The 18,016-nt window shown below is 42.1% G+C and overlaps 1 protein-coding gene across 2 annotated transcripts in view; it reads right to left on the minus strand.

Moving 5' to 3' along the window:
- The window catches only part of Itih5 (inter-alpha-trypsin inhibitor heavy chain 5), a 91,445-nt gene that overhangs the window by 38,183 nt on the left and 35,246 nt on the right, over positions 1 to 18,016 (minus strand). For both annotated transcript variants that reach the window (XM_076939428.1, XM_034510435.2), the window contains exons 6-7: positions 10,019 to 10,188; positions 9,055 to 9,171 (exon numbers count right to left, since the gene is read on the minus strand). In XM_076939428.1, coding sequence (XP_076795543.1) covers positions 9,055 to 9,171; positions 10,019 to 10,188 — 287 coding nt within the window. The remainder of the gene's footprint in view (positions 1 to 9,054; positions 9,172 to 10,018; positions 10,189 to 18,016) is intronic.

Raw genomic sequence — 18,016 nt, forward strand, 5'->3', positions numbered from 1 at the left:
CTAGATCTCTATTTTGTAATATATTTCTAAAATATGCAAGGGAAGCTAAATAAGAGTCTCAAAATGAAATGACCCTAGGCACATGCGGCTTAGTCATTGCACTAGGTGATAGGTAAACAAACTGGGACTCACAGAAAATCTCAGATCTCAGTTTGTGCTGAGAAAAAAGTTTATTAGAACATGACACTCCTACTTCTTTGCATGTTATCTATGGCTCCTAGGTTAGAACAGTAGCAGTAGAGTTGCTGGGCTGGATGTGTAGCTCAGTGGTACAGTACTTGCCTAGCATGCTTGAAGTCATAGGTTCAAATCCCAGCACCACATAAACAAACAAGCAGGTGTAAACAGTGGTGATAAGAGGTTACCATGACTTCTGGGGGTGCAGAGGCAGCTCAGAGATTAAGAGATCTGGCTGCTCCTGCAGAAGATGTAAGTTTGGTTCCCAGCACTCACACCACCTCACAGTCATCTGTAACTCAGTTCCTGGGACTGACTTCCTCTTCCAGTCTTTGTGGGTACTTGACATGCATGTGATGCACATACTACATAATTCAGGCAAACACTCATACAAATAACATAAAAACATATCACTTTAAAAGTTACGATGGTAATAACCTACCTGAAGATATTTATTTACTCCATTCTAGGAAGTTCCCAAATCCCCAGAAACCAGGAAAAAAAAAAAAAAAAGGAAAGGAGGCTCTTTTGTTATACCCTGGGGCCACAGGAATTCCTCCAGTGGGGATGCTTACGGTGCTAATATCTAAACGCTTACAGTGCTGGCTAGTATCTAAACAGACACTCAGGATACCTAGTACTTTATACTAATTTTCTTTTGTGTGATGCCACGTAATCTTTGTCTCCTAGTCCTTCCAGTTTTTAGGCATAGTCTCCTTGGGTATGCTTGTGACACACCTTCTTCCTGAGAGTCATCATTTATTCTAGAAGCTTCATCCTCCTGAGCACACAGCATGTCTGACTAGATCCTTTGCATTCCACGGCTCATGTCCACCTCACCCCTCCCAGTTGTTGAACCATTGCACAGGAACCCCCTTGATTACCCAATCATTTAAAAGCTACATCATTTATACCCTAGTATCGTCTAGAATCTCCCCCTTTCAAAATGTGACAGGTTCACCAGATCATGAAGAGCACGTGCTAGACCTTTTTGGACATTATTGGGCTTCACAGTCACGACCTTGCTTAGTGCCTCGGCGGTCTTCACACTCAGGTTTAACCATCCAAGCAAATTATGAAAGTGAAAGAAATACACAACCCTGTTCAGACCCGAGGTGTGCCTCGTGTTAAGTAAGAATAAATTATTTAGTCATTCTCTACACCAAAGCAGAATCACTTCGTTGGTTTTTTGCAGTGCCCAGCTGTGGGCTGGAGCCTCAGGGAGGTGATCTCTGTGTCCATTCAACCTGCACCACACAGCTTTCTCCATCACAGTGCATGTCAACATGGAGACTCATGGACAAAGGTGGTTCCTGACTGATGTTACCCTGGGGAGCTTAAGAGTAGGCCTGGGGTCAATTTAAATATTAACTTTCTTCTTTTAACTTTGTGTATTTCACACTACTGATGTCATGTTCCTGCCCATCACCATAAAAGGGAGGTGACAATATTTATTTCCTCATTGGACTGCCAAATGATTAAATGGTGAGGTGTCTACAAAGTGCTGCTGGGGAAATAGCTCAGTTTGTATGTGCTTGCCCCGAAGGCATGAGGCCTTGACTTCCGATCCCTAACTCAGACATAAACAAGCTTGGCATAGCTGTACATGCCTGCAGTTCAGGCTGGGAGATGGAAACAGGAGGGAGGCACACCAGAGCTTGCTGTCCAGCCAGGACAGTCTGATGGCAAGTGCCAGGGTCTGTAAAAACCTGTCTCAAAAAGTATAATGGAGAATGCTTGAAAAGGCCATCTAACCTCGACCTCTGGTCTCCACATGCACATGTGCACGAGCACCTGCATACATATGTGCATACAAATTCACACATACATAAGTACATAAAAGGTACTTTTTAAAAAGTGTATTTTAAAAGTATATATAGTATATATATATATATATTTAAAAGTATATTTAAAAGAGTATTAATCAATACTCAATAGTATCCAATGTACCTTTAAAATTACAAAGTAAAAAAAAAAGAAAACACAAAGTAAGGCCACACCACACAGCATGGGTAGAGGGAGACACCCAGAGGCCTGATACCTTGTGGCCTCCCTGCAGCAGGAGCCACCACAACGTGCAAGGATGTAGTGGACAGATGCGAGAGAAAGAGAAGCAGAACAGTTTGAGGCCTATGAAGAGAGGTGGAACTGGAGACTCCAGTATGGAGAGGAGTCGCCTGTTGAAATTAGTCTGCCCTGCCAACTGAGATCATGGTCAAGTCCCGGCCCCTGCTGCCACTCCACGGTGCAACAGAAGTCTCTGTCAATTTCCATGGCTCACACTACCACTAAAGACCATGTGGACATCCCTGGTCTGGGCAGCCACCTGGGACCATGTCGTTGTCCAAAGACTGTGCAGAGCTGGACCCACTCCTCACTGGCAGTCACACTCTGGAGAGCTGGCCCTACCTTTCAACAGTTGCAGAACTTGGAAGAGTAGACCCCACACCTCGACTGAGGTGCAGCACAGTAGAGCTGGCTCTGGTGCCATAAGAATGGAGAATGATCCTGCCCCTTGTCAGTTGCAGCATTGGGTGAGCTGGGGCAGTGCTGGAGAGGTTACCCTGCTGGTGTGGATGCGGGAGAGCTGGCAGACAGACCAACTCAGCTACCACCTAGACCCAGATCCCAGGCTTTGAGTTGGTCCACCCCAACATACCCCATCTATGAATTGCTGGAGCATGTGAAAGGGCCAGCCCTGCAGATCCAAAGCTCCAGAATCTCCATGACACAGGGCAACAATGGGATATCTGAGAGGAGTCCCTGTGAGGATCCATTATTGATGGTGTAGCAAAAGCTAGAAGCCTCAAACAGACCAATGCCTCATTGCAATAAACATTTGCAAGTAAAGTTGTGTGGACAAAAGAGTGTCCTGCGGGACACGCTGTGACACACTAGACCTGCCACAGCAAGGTGTTTTCTATGCTTTCTTTTCTTTTGCTTTGCTTATTTTTTTTTAATTCTCATTTTTTATTTTCTACTGGAAAGGATGTTGTAAGAGCAGCGAGCAGATACAGAGGGACGGGGAGATGGGTGGGATTAGGCTGCGGGGTATAAAACTCAGAAAGAATCAATAAAAAGTTAAAAAATAATAATAAAGTTCATGATTGTAGCAAAAAAAAAAAAGGATACAAGGTAAATCTAATGTCCTCTTGAGAAGTGCTGGGAATACACTCTATAATACTTAGAACCAAGATGCCCCAAGCCTGTGGAGCTCCCAGACTCTTTACCTGGAAGGTAACACCAGAAAGCATACAACTAACTCTTGGGAGCTAGATTTAGAACTCCAGGGAAGAAACCGCATGAGGCTTAATCTACCATGCAGTGTACTAGAGCAAAATCCTTCTGCCTGTAATTCATACTTTGCCTCATTCCAAGGTGGACATGGCAGACAAGGAATGCTGTGTATGGTCTTCACACTCTGATACCATCTACCAAATTGATGTGAGAAAGGAAGACAACTGTCTTTCCAAGCTACTGGGAACCCAGGGCAGGCACAAAGTGATACAGAGTGTGGGAGCAAGTGTCAGAGCCACCCCAACACGAGCAACACCTGGGAAATGATCCATTCATCACCAGATTTGTGAGATCCTAGAGCCTTATGATGAAGGAAAAAGCAATCAATCCAGTCACACCAATTAGAGGGCTGGAGAGATGGCTCGGTGGGTAAGACATTTGTGGCAGGAGGGTAAGGAACTGAGTCCAGATACTCAGAGCCCAGAAAAGCCAGATGAAATAGTGAACCACTGTAAATCCGGTGTTCTCATGGTGACATGTGAGGTACAGACAAGAAAATCTCCAGAAGCTCACAGTCAGCATGGTCATGCGGTGGGGGAAAGAGTGCATGCAACTGTGTCCCTCACAAAGCAGAAGGGAAGGACCAACAGCCAAGGTTGTGCTCTGATTTCCATGCATGCCCCATAGCAATGTTCTCTCTCTCTCTCTCTCTCTCTCTCTCTCTCTCTCTCTCTCTTTCTCTCTGTGTGTGTGTGTGTGTGTGTGCGCGTGCGTGTGCATGTGTGCATGTGTGTATGTGTGTGTGTGAGAGAGATGTACAATGATAAAAGGTTAATAATAATAATAATAATAATAATATACAAATTAGAAAAAGCTATAGGCTTTGGCCAAGTAAACAATGCATGTTTTTAAAACTTTTATTTTATTTATTTGTGTGTGTGAGTGAGTTGGGCTTGGGTAGGGGATCAGAGGGCAGCTCTCAGGAGTCAATTCTCTCCCTCCAGGTAGGTGTCAGGAATTGAACTCAGTTCATCCGGCACTACAGCAAGTTCCTTCACCTACGGAGCCATCTTGCCAGCCCAAATAACGTACTTAGTAGCCACAGTGTCATCACTGATGTCTCCTAAGGCAGGCATGTTTGCAGAGACTTGCATGTGTTAGTTGTCTAAGTCAACCAGCAAAAGAAAAGCAAGTACCCAGGTCACTCCGCCTCTCTTCCTGTTATCCCTCCCTGCTCCCACTTCATTGAGATTTATTTGTAAGTGTTGACTGAGAAACAGAAGTCTTTCTGACCCAATGCCAGGACCATCTCTCAACATATCCATCTGCAAAACCACATGGGAGACAAACAGTCAAGTATGAGCCAGCAGCCAGTGGGAGGCACCCTCCCTACTCCTAAAGTGGGGAAACCCTGGCATCCAGATGCACATTTCCACTGGATTAGGAAAAGAACCAGAAAATTCTGGGTGCATGCAAGTTTAGGAGCTTCCTGGTATAGACAAGGCCTCTACTGAGTATGCATTTGTTTTTTAGATCAAGTGAACTTAACTGCTTGTGTAGGCACAGCGTGTATGCATGCATATGTATTCATGTGTGTTCTCACATGGATGTGGAGGCCAGAGGTCAGCATCCCATGTGTTCCTCATTCATTCCCAACCTAATTTTTTTTTGAGACAGACTTTTCCTGAACCAGGAGCTCCCCAGTCCTGACGAACTGTCTAGCCAGTTATCCACAGAGATCTTCCTGTCTCTGCTTTCCTGTTGTAGTAATTATTTAATCTCAAATCGGTATTTCCACCACACTTTTGATCATTCAATTCCCAGATAAATGACATGCAACTTTTATATTTAAAAAAGCCTTTAATGCACCAAAGCTGGGCAGATATCTACCCTCTACGCTATTATGTCTACTTCCCTATCGATAATCTCGAGTTACAACTTGACATGTTCAATCTGGGACACTCTTAATTAAAATTGGTCATCCCCCATGGCCATGCTTTTATGACTCACCTACCCCATAGTGTCTCTTCTCTCTCCACCTTTTTCTCCTTCCTAGAGGTCTTCTGCCTCTTATCCCAAACTCAGGTACTAAAATATCTCACCTATCTCTCCTCTGTCCAGCTACAGGTTGTAGGCATATTTTTATTTATTTATTTTTATTTATATGAGCACACTGTAGCTATCTGCAGACACACACCAGAAGAGGGCATCAGATCCCATTACAGATGGTTGTGAGCCACCATGTGGTTGCTGGGAATTGAACTCAGGACCTCTAGAAGAGCAGTCAGTGTTCTTAACTGCTGAGACATCTCTCCAGCCCCGGTTGTAGGCATATTTATTCACCTATCAGGGATAACTTAGGGGGCAAGGTTACAAGGTCACTTGGGTCTATGTGCAGATTCTCTCATCCCTTATGGGGAACCAGGCCTTGAGGAACAGTATTTAGCAATACAAAACAGCAAAACACCAAACCTCAAGACTTCATCAGTACTGATAATACAGATAAGTGCCACTGTTCCTGGCTTCTTTTACATGGATGCTGGGAAGCCAAACCCAAGTGTTCATTCTTGCATGGCAGACAATTTACTAGCATAGCCAACTCCATATTTTAATCCTTACAGGTCTTTATAAACCAATTCGTGTGTGTGTGTGTGTGTGTGTGCGCGCGCGCGTGCGCACTCGTGTTTGTGCATGAAACCTCAGGGGCACAAGGTGCATGTGTAGATGTCAGAGGTCAACTGTTATCAGGTTTATATGACTACTACCTTCATCAACTGAGCCATATCTCCAGCTCTTGAGTAATTATTAAATACCAACAATACTCCTATGACAAGAACAGTACAACTTCTCAAGCCTATCAAAGTTCTGAGATGCCAAACAAATGGAGAAAGATTCATAACAAGATCCAAGTGGACCTGTGACAAATGTCTCATTCATATTGGCAAGCCCATTGGCACAATATGAAGCCTTGTACTTGGGACAATTGCCTTTTTCACCAGTGCAGCATCATATGTGTGACTCTACCACGAGCCAACTGAGCTCTTCCCCTAGTTCTGTGGCCTTGGAGAAACCAAGTTGCTGAAATAGGAGTTTGCAAAACCACTCCAGGCAGCCAGGGGACTTGCAAATTGCTCAGACATGTGTTTGGCTGCTCCAGGATGGTTCTCCTGGAAAGAGGCCATGACATTGCTTACAAGACAGTAGTGTGCATGCCAAAGTGACAGTGACTAGCAAGGAATGGGAATTTAGTGTCCAGAAATGACAGAAGAAAGAGTAGCAATGGTGTCACACCAGTCATTGGATTGCTCATGAGTAAAGCTAGGAAAGTCGTGTCTTCCAGAGTGCAGACTTTTTGATTCAGTCTTAAGCCAAGAAATAGCATTGACCTTGCATCTGATGCCACCTCTCTCAGCCCCTCACTGTTGCTTGCATAGTGGTGTGACAGTTTGGTCCATGGGCTTCAGGGCAGACCTGGAACCAAAGCCTGAACCTTCCACTTACTGGCCAGGTTTTTCTTCTGCATAAACCCTCCGTTTTACATCAGTAAAAATGGAATGGCAGTGAAATGGTTATGAAGACTAAACACGTCCATGTTACATAACTCATGTAATATACTTAGAATAGTAAATGCAATGCTGAATATCTGTCCTATTATGTTTTTAAAAGGTCTTCATGTGGCTGGAGAGACAGTGCAGCCTGCAAAGTGCTTGCCGTGCAAGTATGAGAACCTAAACTTCATCCCCAGCACCAGTGTAACATCTGTGCATGGCAGCATGTGCCACTGGAGAGGCAGGGACAGAAGGATCCCAGTTGCTACTTCTTAATATTTTATTGGAAATAATGCAAAAATTGCACTTGTGGATACTAATACTAAATCTGCATGTTAGTCAATCTGCATGTTGTCCTTATATACAATTTATAAAACTTAGAGTTTAAAACTATGGAGATAAAAATAGTATTTCTTTTTATGTTGTTTTCTTTCATGTGTTTTTGTTTTCTGATAAGCTCTCGTGTATCCCAGGCTGTCATGGAACCTCCCGTGAAGTCAAGGATGACCCTGAGTTTCTGATAGTCCACCTCCTGAGAACTGGGATCATGGGAGTGCACCCCCACATTCTATGTATGCCATGCTGGAGACTGATCCAGAACTTTATAAATGCTAAGTTTCAAGAACTCTATGAATCCTGTCAGCAGCCTTTCTTTGATTGTCCATATGGTTGCGAACTGTCTTACATCCTTTGTTCCCTTTCATGTGCAGGTTTGTTTCTTATTGGTCTGGGGAAGCTCACTGTTCATGGATGATAAAGTTATCTTTTTCCTGCATACAGCTTTTCAGTCACTTATTGTTTTTGTTTTTAATTTGTAGAACAAGTTTAAAATTTTCTTTTACCTGAAATAATTGTTTTTATTCTCTGTAATTACTTTCATCTCTTTTATCCTTAAAGACTTGCCCTTGGCTATAAAACTAGTTATAATGAACCTATTTTTCCCTAATGCAGCTCACTGATTATCTTTACTTAGCCCCTTAGTGCATGTAGAGCAGTCTTACTGTTACAAATCAATTCAGTGTTTCTAGTGAATGCACAGGAGTCCTCAGCTACCTTTCTTCACTCTTAGTCAGTTCGGAATCCCCTAGGGAGTGATGCTGCCCAAGGTGGGAAGGGAGTCTTCTCACCTCAGTTAACATAATAAAGATTCCCTAAACATGCCACCACAGGGCAACCTCACACAGAGGAACCCTGGCTGCCTCTCCCTTCCCAGGTGAGTCTAGATCATGAGCAACTGACAATGAAAGCTAATTGTCACACTGGTGAATCCCCAAACTCATAGAGTATGAAAGGAAAACTTCTCAGGGAAAATATTCAAGAAGCCATTATTCTAAAACTATAGAAAGCTAAACTAAGGAGAAAAATCACAAAATCAGACACCAATAAATAATTCCCACGAAGAGAACAAAATTTTACTGACTTTCAACAGCAACAATAAAAGTCAGTTGATAATTTAAATGTCCTCTAACAACCCTTCTGAACTTGGAATTATTTGTGTTAAGAGAGGTGTAGATTTTGTGAGAACTACTCCTAAATGGAGACCTGAATTCTTTGCCCTGAGAACACGCCAAAGGTACTTCTAAAAGTTCTTTCTATTCCACTGCTCACAAAAGAATCCTCACTGGACACAGTTTTTGTCAATATGGTACTGTTTTGGTTCTTTTAATTTTGTTTTGTTTAGTTTTCCATTGTTTTGAACCAGGTGTCACTATGTAGCCCATGGTGTCCTGAAACTTGCCATGTACCACAGGCTAGCCCCCTAACTTGTGTTCCTTCTGTCTCAGTCTCCTAAGTATTTGCATTCCAAAGTGTATCACCACGGTCAACTGACCATACTGCTGAGTGGTCCTCTCAGTGTTCTTCTGTTTCACTCATCCTGTCCTCTCTGCTGAGGTATTTCTCTATTGGACCGTTTGCTCTCTTAAATCTATAGTTTCTATCAATGTCGTACATGAGTCAGCTTAAGGATACCCATAGGGAGGACTAGAAAGATGGTAAAACAGATATTTGGCATCAACTGAATGTCACTCACAAGGCAGATCACATTCTTAGGCAAAAGCATGAGCAATCACTGGGCAGGCAGCTGACTCACCTGCTGGAGTTTCGCTCCCACCATGGAGGCGCTGATGTCAAGCACGAAGACCACATTCTTGGGTAGAGGAGGGAGGTTTTTAGGAGCAAAGTAGTGCACGAAGTAACCATTTAGAACCTGGTGGAGGAGAAATGAAGTAACTGAAGTTGCATTCAGAAAAAGGAAGGAAATGACTAGAACAGTCTTTGGAACTTCCAGAAGACAAAGATGGCATGACATAGTCCAGGGCTACATTCCACACCAAGAACAGAGTTGTCTACAGTCTTGGTCCTTCCAAGAGAATTAGTTGTTAATTAATATGATAAAGTAGAACCATCTATTTTCAATGTACTCATCATGGAATGGGGGTGTAGCTCAGTGACAGCGTGCTTGCTGAGCATGTGTAGATCCAGGGTTCAATTTGTATCACCCTAATACTAATATAAAATGTATACATAAGTATAGAGATACATAGACCATGACAAGCCATCCACTGTAATTATGCATCTTCCTCTGACCTTGCTTCCTGAGAATCCTGCTTCTTCTTACACTACCTATTTTTACTAAGCATCTCACATGGTGAGATATCAAGGTTGTCTGCATTCTCTGTGCACATTTGCTCAGTTTAATATTCCCACCTTGTCTCTGGAGCAATGCAACCTGAAGGGAAATAAGCCACGGAACAGTCTCTTTTAATTAAAGTTGAAGAAGTGCTAAAATTCTAACCTCATCTAAAACACCACAGGGAAAATTATATTATAGATTTTTTTTCATTTGCTGTCCAGGTTACTGAAGCACGAAATAGGTACCCTCGGCAGCCAGAAGGGGAGCATCAGAAGGCTCTTTGAAGACATATTTGGGGTTTAAATAGTTTCACTAAGAATTGGAAAGATCTTTCACTTTAGGTAAGTATTGGAACCTGTTGATGAGAAATTGAAGAGAAAGGATCAAGCTCCAGATGTGGTGGCATCATGGGAGCTGTTACCTGGATGTCACCGATGTTCTGCTCTCTCTTGACATCATACCGAATGATGAAATCTCCCAAGATCCCGTTCTGGGCAATCTTAGCTTGTTGGACCACAGTAGGCTTAAAGACAACTTTGGCAAACGTTTCATTTTGGTTGATGAGAGTAGAAGGAGGAGGACCCATGTCACCTGCATGCAGTAAACAAAAACAGCAGGAAACTGAAATCATAAAGACTTTATAAAGACTTTTCTTGAAAAGAACACACTTTTTGCATAGACACAGGATGTTAAACTTCATTCTATTGGAGATTGACTTCCTCCTCATATCTTCTAAGAATTTGTGAATGAAAGAATTTGAATTCTTGAAATCTAAGAATTTCAAGAATGAAAGGGTTCATTTTGGCTCATAGTTTGAGCAAATGAAAGACCATAATGGAGTGGAAGCTGGTCACTCTGCAATTAAGGTCATAAAGAGGAGAGATGAACACCATATTCAGCTTACTTTCTTATTTTTATTCTGTCTAGGACTCCATGCCATGGGACAGTGCCACCCATAGTTAGGACCTCAATAAGCCTAATCTAGATAATCCCTCACAGACATGTAGAGGTTTGTCTCCTGAGTGATTCTAGAGCCTGTCAAGTTGACAATATTAACCATCACACTGAGTCAGAAGAACTTGTATTCAGGTACTGATCCACTGTGCTAGATGTGAGCCCTCCCATAGGCTACCAAGCCATCTACAAACTACATTAATAGTAGTACCAATGTCATGATCTTGGAAAGACCTGGTGAAACACTGTACTTATCACCATTCTAGTTTGTGAAAAACATCACATCAGGTTTGTCATTTTCAAATGTAAGCATTTGCAAAGTAGAAGAGGGAATTTGATAGGGCATTATAGACATGTTACACTTAGGATGGTATACAATTACCAAAATGTAAGAAGCCTGATGGAAAATCTACCCACGATGCTGGCAGTCATGTTGAGGCTCAGCATCAGAACATGGAGAGCATATTCTCTGTTCTTCACTTACATAGAGTTCAAAGTCAAGCACAAATCATCCAAAAGCAACTGAAGTCGGGCAGGTGATCCTTTGGAAGGAAAGGTCCTAACTTGGAAAGAATACAAAAAATCTTTGAACGGAAGTGTCTTGTGCTTGATATACAATGGGTGTACGTAATTTGAAGGGATATGTCCTCTGATGTAGCAAAATGGGTGTACTTAGTGCAAATGTGTATATGTGTATATAATTTGTGGTGGCTATTCCTGGTTGTCAAGTTGACCATATCTGGAATGAACTGCAATCCAGAATTGGAAGGCTCACCTGTGATCTTGATCTTGAGGCACAGTGGCTATGAAAAGCTTAGTCCCAGACAAGGTAGTACACACCTTTAATTCCAGAAGACTAAGGCAAGGAGATTTCTGAGTTCAAGGTCACCTGGGACAAAGCAAGTCCCAGACCCAGGCATGTTGGTTGGTACACACGTTTAATCTGGGCCACACTTCTGCTGGAGACCTACATAAGGACATTGGAAGAAGGAAGATTCTCTCTTCATCACCTGCTTGCCTTGTGGGACTGAGCAACTGCTAGATCCTTAGACTTCCATTCAGAGCTGCTGCTGACTATTGTTGGGGAGTTGGACTTCAGACTGTGAGTCAACAACAAAATCCCTTATTATATAGAGACTACCCATAAGTTCTGTGACTCTAGAGAACCCTGACTAATACGTAACTCAGCAAGCCTTACACATAAGTTAAATGCACTTTATTCTATTTTATTTGTTTATCCATGGCAGCTGGGAGCAGAATGCATTAAACAAACTGTGGCACGGAACATAGCAATCTACATTGCCAAGTGAACTCCACTCTGTTTTTTTTTTTCCTTGGATTAATGTGTGTGCACAGCCACTTATATGGGGATTAGGGTTATTCGGAGAAGTTCCAGCTGGCAGAATTAAGACCAGGGGTAGAGTTACTGGGAAGCACTCGCAATGTCATGTCAGTTAAATCAAAGAAAGTTGTTCTGGTTCCACAAGCAGCTGTCCCCCCTCACTTTGTTAGGTGTGTCCAAGCACTCCTTGGAAGAATCACTTGTCAGATGGTGTAAATCAGGTCTGAGTTTTAGAAGAGCATCCTCAGAAATGCCTTGGAACTTCTTAGAAATGTCAACTCTCAGACCCTTTCCAGAAGCTCTGGAGAGAACTTTAACAAGTCCAGCAGGTAATATGGTGTGTGATGGTGGCAAATAGGATATGCCCTTCACCCTGACCTCCTACCTTACATGCAGAACATAGTCATGGCCTATGTTGTATGTAAGTACACCTATCCCAACATTCTGTAACAATCGATACATTCTGTTTAATCTCTTTAACCAGCATGGACCCACTTTATCTTGTTCCAAGTCTCTGACATAAATATTCTTTTTTTTCTTCGTACAAGTGCCCCAACTTAATACACTCATAACAAAATAAAAGCCTTGGGGATTTGAAAAGTATTATTTGTTTCTTCAGATTCATTTGACTGGGTTCTTTGATACAGACCACAAGAAAGGATGCGTACAAGTTTTGTTGCCTGTTGACCTCTGGTGTTTGTCTGTTCGTGATGAAAATTCATGAGTTTTCATATAAATGGGCTTATTTCATATGCCCAAAGAGTGGGTGGATTCTCTGTTTGGTTCTTCACCAAGATGCTTAATTCCTGATGCTGGCTTCCACCCACTAAGTGCCACAGAGTAAAAGTGACCTGGTAGAGTTTCTATTATGATTAGGAACAACTTGAGTGGAACATCTTTTAAAAATTATTATTGTATATGGCTGCTCAGGTGTACCATGGCATGCATGAGGAGGTTGTCAGATGTCCCCTTAAGCCTGGGGTTCCAGGGATCAAACTCAGATTGTCAGGCTTGCACGGCAAGCTCTTCCACACTCAGACCCAACCCGCCACCCTATCCTTAGAATGTTAAAGTGTTCTGGCTGAGGAGATGATATGTACAAGCATGAAGACCTGAGTGCAGATCCTCAGCCCTCTTGTAAGAAGACGGACACAGTAACCAGTGCCTGTGATGCCAGTCCTGAGAAGTGGAGATGGGGATTCCTGGGCTCTTGGGCCAACCAATATGGTCAATCAGTCAGTTCCAATTTCAATGATAAATTCTTGTCTTTTTTAAAAAAGTATACACCAGTAGAACAGTAGACCCATGACATTCCCATGCACAAACACAGGCATAGACACACACACACACACACACACACACACACACACACACACATACACACACACACACAAAAGAAAAGGGAAAATATAACCCCTCATTTATCAGAGGAAGAGAAAATCTGATAATTCCATTAATATAGACTTCCAGCTACTCACCTAAACCCCAAAGCAAAATAATACTACATAATACCATTGACTTTTCCTTGTTCTAAACTAGGGCTCACAGTATTGACTGACACACAGTAATTCATAAGCCTAGTGAGTGTGTTCTCAGTATCCTCCACTGTGTGCTAAAGACAAGGAGTGCAAAGGAAGAGTTTATGAGCTGCCCAGAAGAAGGAAGCAGCTGCCATACGTGTCTAACAGGAGGCCTTGTTTATCTTCCTCCTCCTTGTTTTCTGTCCACTTGGTGAAGGGGAAGGAGTGACCTATGACAGCTACTCCAGTGAAGGACATTGTATCTTGTCTCTCAAGAAAATTTACTAGCTGCTCTTTGTACTCATGGGCTCCATCTCTCGGGCCACCAGCCTTCCCATGAGGCTGTCCTATGCAAATCTCAGGCTTTACAAGCAAAAAGAGTCTTGCCCATGGAAGCCGCATAGCTCTTCTCAGGAGCTTTAACCCAAGAAACTGAGCGAGTTATTTGATGTAGGACACTGGCTGTATTCTAGATGAAAAGACTATTCTACTCAGTACTAAAACTTCCATAAATAAATACAGGATCTAGAAAGTACACAGGTGATATATATACACGTTTCTTAAATGCCGAAAGTATCCAAAAAAAGTTTCACAGATATTGACATTTGCTGACAAACAAAGCTGGCACTGGTGTTTCATAGACTCAACATAATTGACTCAACATTTCAGTTCTACACCTGGGCAACTGGAGTACCACCATCCTAGCATCGTGGGTAGGACTTAATGAGATCACATATGTAAGATACTGAGCATGGGGCCTGGCATGTAATAGCTGTTCAATACATGATAGTTTGTGTAATTCTTAGTTTTCTATTAACTGTGACAACGTGCCTGGCAACAGCAACTTACAGAAGGAAGGCTTCATTTTGGCTCACAGTGTGAGAGTACAGAGTCCATCATGGAGGGGATTCCAAACAAAGGAGACAAACAGCCAGTCATTCTGTATCAGCTTGCCTTTTCTTTTCTCCTTTTGATTTCAAGAACCCCACCCCATTGGGTGTTGCTGAGCACACTCAGACTTAGAGTCTGTCCTCAAGGGAAGGACTCTGTAAGCAGCATCACCGACAAACCCAGGGGTGTGTCTCTTGTGTGATTCTAATCCCATCAAGCTGATGATGAAGCTTCACCATCACAATCCCCTCTCTTTCTTTTGGAGTCGTGTCCTGTTCTCTGTCCAATTAAAAAAAAAAACTAGGGCTGGAGAGATGGCCCAGTGGTTAAGAGCTCTGACTGCCCTTCCAGAGGTTCTGAGTTCAATTCTCAGCAACCATATGGTGGCTCTCAACCATCTGAAACGGTATCTGATGCCCTCTTCTGGTGTGTCTGAAGACAGCTATAGTGTACACACATACATAAAACAAATAACTCTTTTTAAGAAAGACAAAAAGAAAAAAAAAAACCTTATCCTTTGATGACAACTAGTGTTCATTTGGAATCAGTTTTCTCTATACCACCGTGCACCGGTAAAAACAATAATTTGGAAAGATCTGGCATGTTTTTATAAACATTACTGAGCTGGAATTTAAGTGTGTCTACATAAAGAATAACTTCTATAAAATACAGTGGAGTTAACTGCTGCCAGAGAGCCCCCAAAAGGATGTGCAGAATTTTCATATCATCAATGCACATATATGTTTTTTCTAAAGTGAGGATTCATTACTTTTGCTAAGAAATTGATACTTATAAATGCTATTACATATTCATCTATTTGATTCTATCTTGTAAAGACAAAACACACATTCTGTCTGTAAATATGATGTATATTATATATAAAGAGAGCAAAGTTCAGAGCACACAAACTTACAGTCATGGCCTTATGCTAGGCCACGAATGTTATTCACAAATAGATAGTCTTTTGCACATCTGCAAATGCTGGGGGAATGCCAGTTACTACGTAAAGTGTCTAAAGGTGAAAATATGTAGGAGCCAAGGGACCATACTCAAGGACACTGGCTGGAAGCTACAGTCCTGATAGCTGATGAGCAGAGGGATTTCCTAGATTCTGTTTCCTGTGGGTGTTAGGTTTGGCCACTGTCAACCCCAAAGCTGCCAACACCTGGGGGCTTTTACAAAAGGATTTCCAAACAAACACTGCCTGTTCATTTCCCTTGAAAAGAGATTAGATGGTTTGGGTTTATTTATAAAAATTCCTCACCTGAGACCTGGGACCTTTGTTAAATTTAGGGTAGTCAAAGGTGTTGTGAGTAACTGGGCATCTGCAATTTGATGGTCCCAATAAAGACAAAAATCATGCCAATCAACACTGAAATTAAAAAATTAATAAAGCATAGGCAACAAGAAGAAACTGATTAGTTTTTTACAAATTTCTCATTAAATAAAGGTTCTTTTTGTTTCTTTTGGGGGGGTTGTTTGTTTGTTTTTGTTTGTTTGTTTGGTTGGTTTGGGTTGGGGTTTTTGTTCTTTTTGTTGTTTTTGGTTTTTTTGGAAAGGGTGTTTCTCACGTGTTTGATGTGATGGTTACTATTGATTGTCAACTTCACTGGATCTAGACTTACCTAGAAGACAAACTTCTGGGTATGTCTGAGGACTTACCCATAATGAGCTAATGGATATGAGACTAGCCATCCTGAGTATGGGTAGGGCCGTCGAATGAGCTGAAGTCTCAGACTGAATACCAGGGACTAAGTGAACCGAGCACCCTCTCTCTGCTTCTGATTGCAACGTGGTCAGCTGCTTCACACCCCTGTTTCCATGCCTTCCCCAGCACAAGGAAGCCTGTCTCCTTGAACAGTAGCCTGGAATCAGCCCTTCACTCTTTACACTGTATCTTGATTGGCCTGAGAAATTAAAGAAAACTAACTAATGCAGTTGGTGTGGGATTATTTTTCCTTTTTGGAGACAGTCCTATGTAAGCATGACAGCATCATAAAGCAGAGAAGAATAATGAAGAAATTACAACTCAACATGTCTATTCTTTTTTATAGTTACAGGATGTTTGCTCAAATTTCATAACAAGTTTTCTTTCTTCTCTACTTCAAGTTTCTTCCTCCCTCGGATAATATACTTTTGAGTCTCACCTTTCCATATTTAAATGTAGAGAAAGCTCATATATGTCAAACACTTAACAGGAAGGTATTGTCACATCCATGGGTGGCTGGGCAGGTAGATAAAGTGGCCTTTCAAGAGAATTGAAGAGGCTGCTCACGAGCCTGCATACAGGTGGATATAGCAGGGGACACTCTTGATTTTAACTATGATTGTGACTGGTAGTCTCATTCACACAGTGACATGATCCTTACACACTGGGAGAATGAAAGAAACAAAGAACCAAAAATCTAAGTCCTGCAGAAAAAACAGGCTGTCCTCCACTATCCAACTAAAGAGAGAAGGCTGGACTTGGGTGACACACTCATATCTAAGTATGCAGTTCATAGATGGCCTTGATCAAATTATAGTCAGAACAAAGAAGGTAACGAAGGCTACCATGCCAATGTGAAGAAGCAAAACAAAGCCAGCTCTGGAGCCGAGTGATTCACACCTGAGTCACTTCTGAACTAAACAACACTGAAAAACGTCACGTAACAATTGCTTGTTTTTCCTGGCAAAAGTTCAGAAATTTCACCAAGGTCAAGCAATGCTATGGCCTTCCAGCTGCTGAAAGGCAGCTGGATCCAGGGGAAGAGTATCAACCCTGGGGGCTTGGTGGTGAGTCACAGTGGGGCCCTTTAGTAATGGACACTTGCCAGATTTAGAAAATCAAAATACAGGATGTTCTGCTTCCATTTGAAGTTTAGACAAATCGCAGATAGCTTTTAGTATGTTCAGAATGTTTCGTGGTTTACTCACACTCCAAGTGTATGTTGGCATCAAAGTTTTACCCAGCAGCCCCAGCAAAGGAATTTCATCTAGATTTCTTTTCTTTTCTTTTTTTTCTTTTCTTTTCTTTCTTTCTTTCTTTCTTTCTTTCTTTCTTTCTTTCTTTCTTTCTTTCGTTAATGTCTTCTATTACACATTCTATTACATTCTACAAAATGTGTAATTATTACGTCTGCCCTCTAATCTCTCCATTATCCGAAAAGAGACCCAAGGCCTGGCTAAACTGTTAAAAAAAACTTGACAGGTCTTGGTTACAAAGCTATTTCTTCCTTGATTTGTAGAACAAAACTTCCCAAGCACTCATTCCATGTCGGGCACTGCCTCGGGGACTGAAAATATCATCTCAAGAGACTGGACAGCAAAAGATAAAGTCAGATGTTAAGGCATTCAAGGAAATCATGCATAAAAACTTAAGGATAGCTTTGATTCAACTTTTCTGAACATATGACACTGTAGTGGTCTCCAGTCAGACAACTACCTGCTTCTCAAAAAATGTCAATAGCTTCAACTTCCAGTGCAAAGGGGAATGAGGCTATAACTTAGCAGTTCTCTTCTTTCTAATTAAGCTACTCAGTTTGGGGGACTACATGAAAGCCAAAACAGCATAGGAAGCTTTGGGAGGGGTGAGACAGCTCAAATCCTCACAGCTCTGGTCCTTTGCTTCTCCACCTCTAGTGCCTGTGGTGCTGGGTCAAAGCTGTGGAGGCCAGAGGCAATTTCTATGGGGAAGGTCAGCAATTTTGAGTTGACCTGAATCCAAGAGTAA

Source organism: Arvicanthis niloticus, chromosome 8 (genome assembly GCF_011762505.2).
Source record: "Arvicanthis niloticus isolate mArvNil1 chromosome 8, mArvNil1.pat.X, whole genome shotgun sequence".
In the NCBI taxonomy this organism is placed as follows: Eukaryota; Metazoa; Chordata; class Mammalia; order Rodentia; family Muridae; genus Arvicanthis; species Arvicanthis niloticus.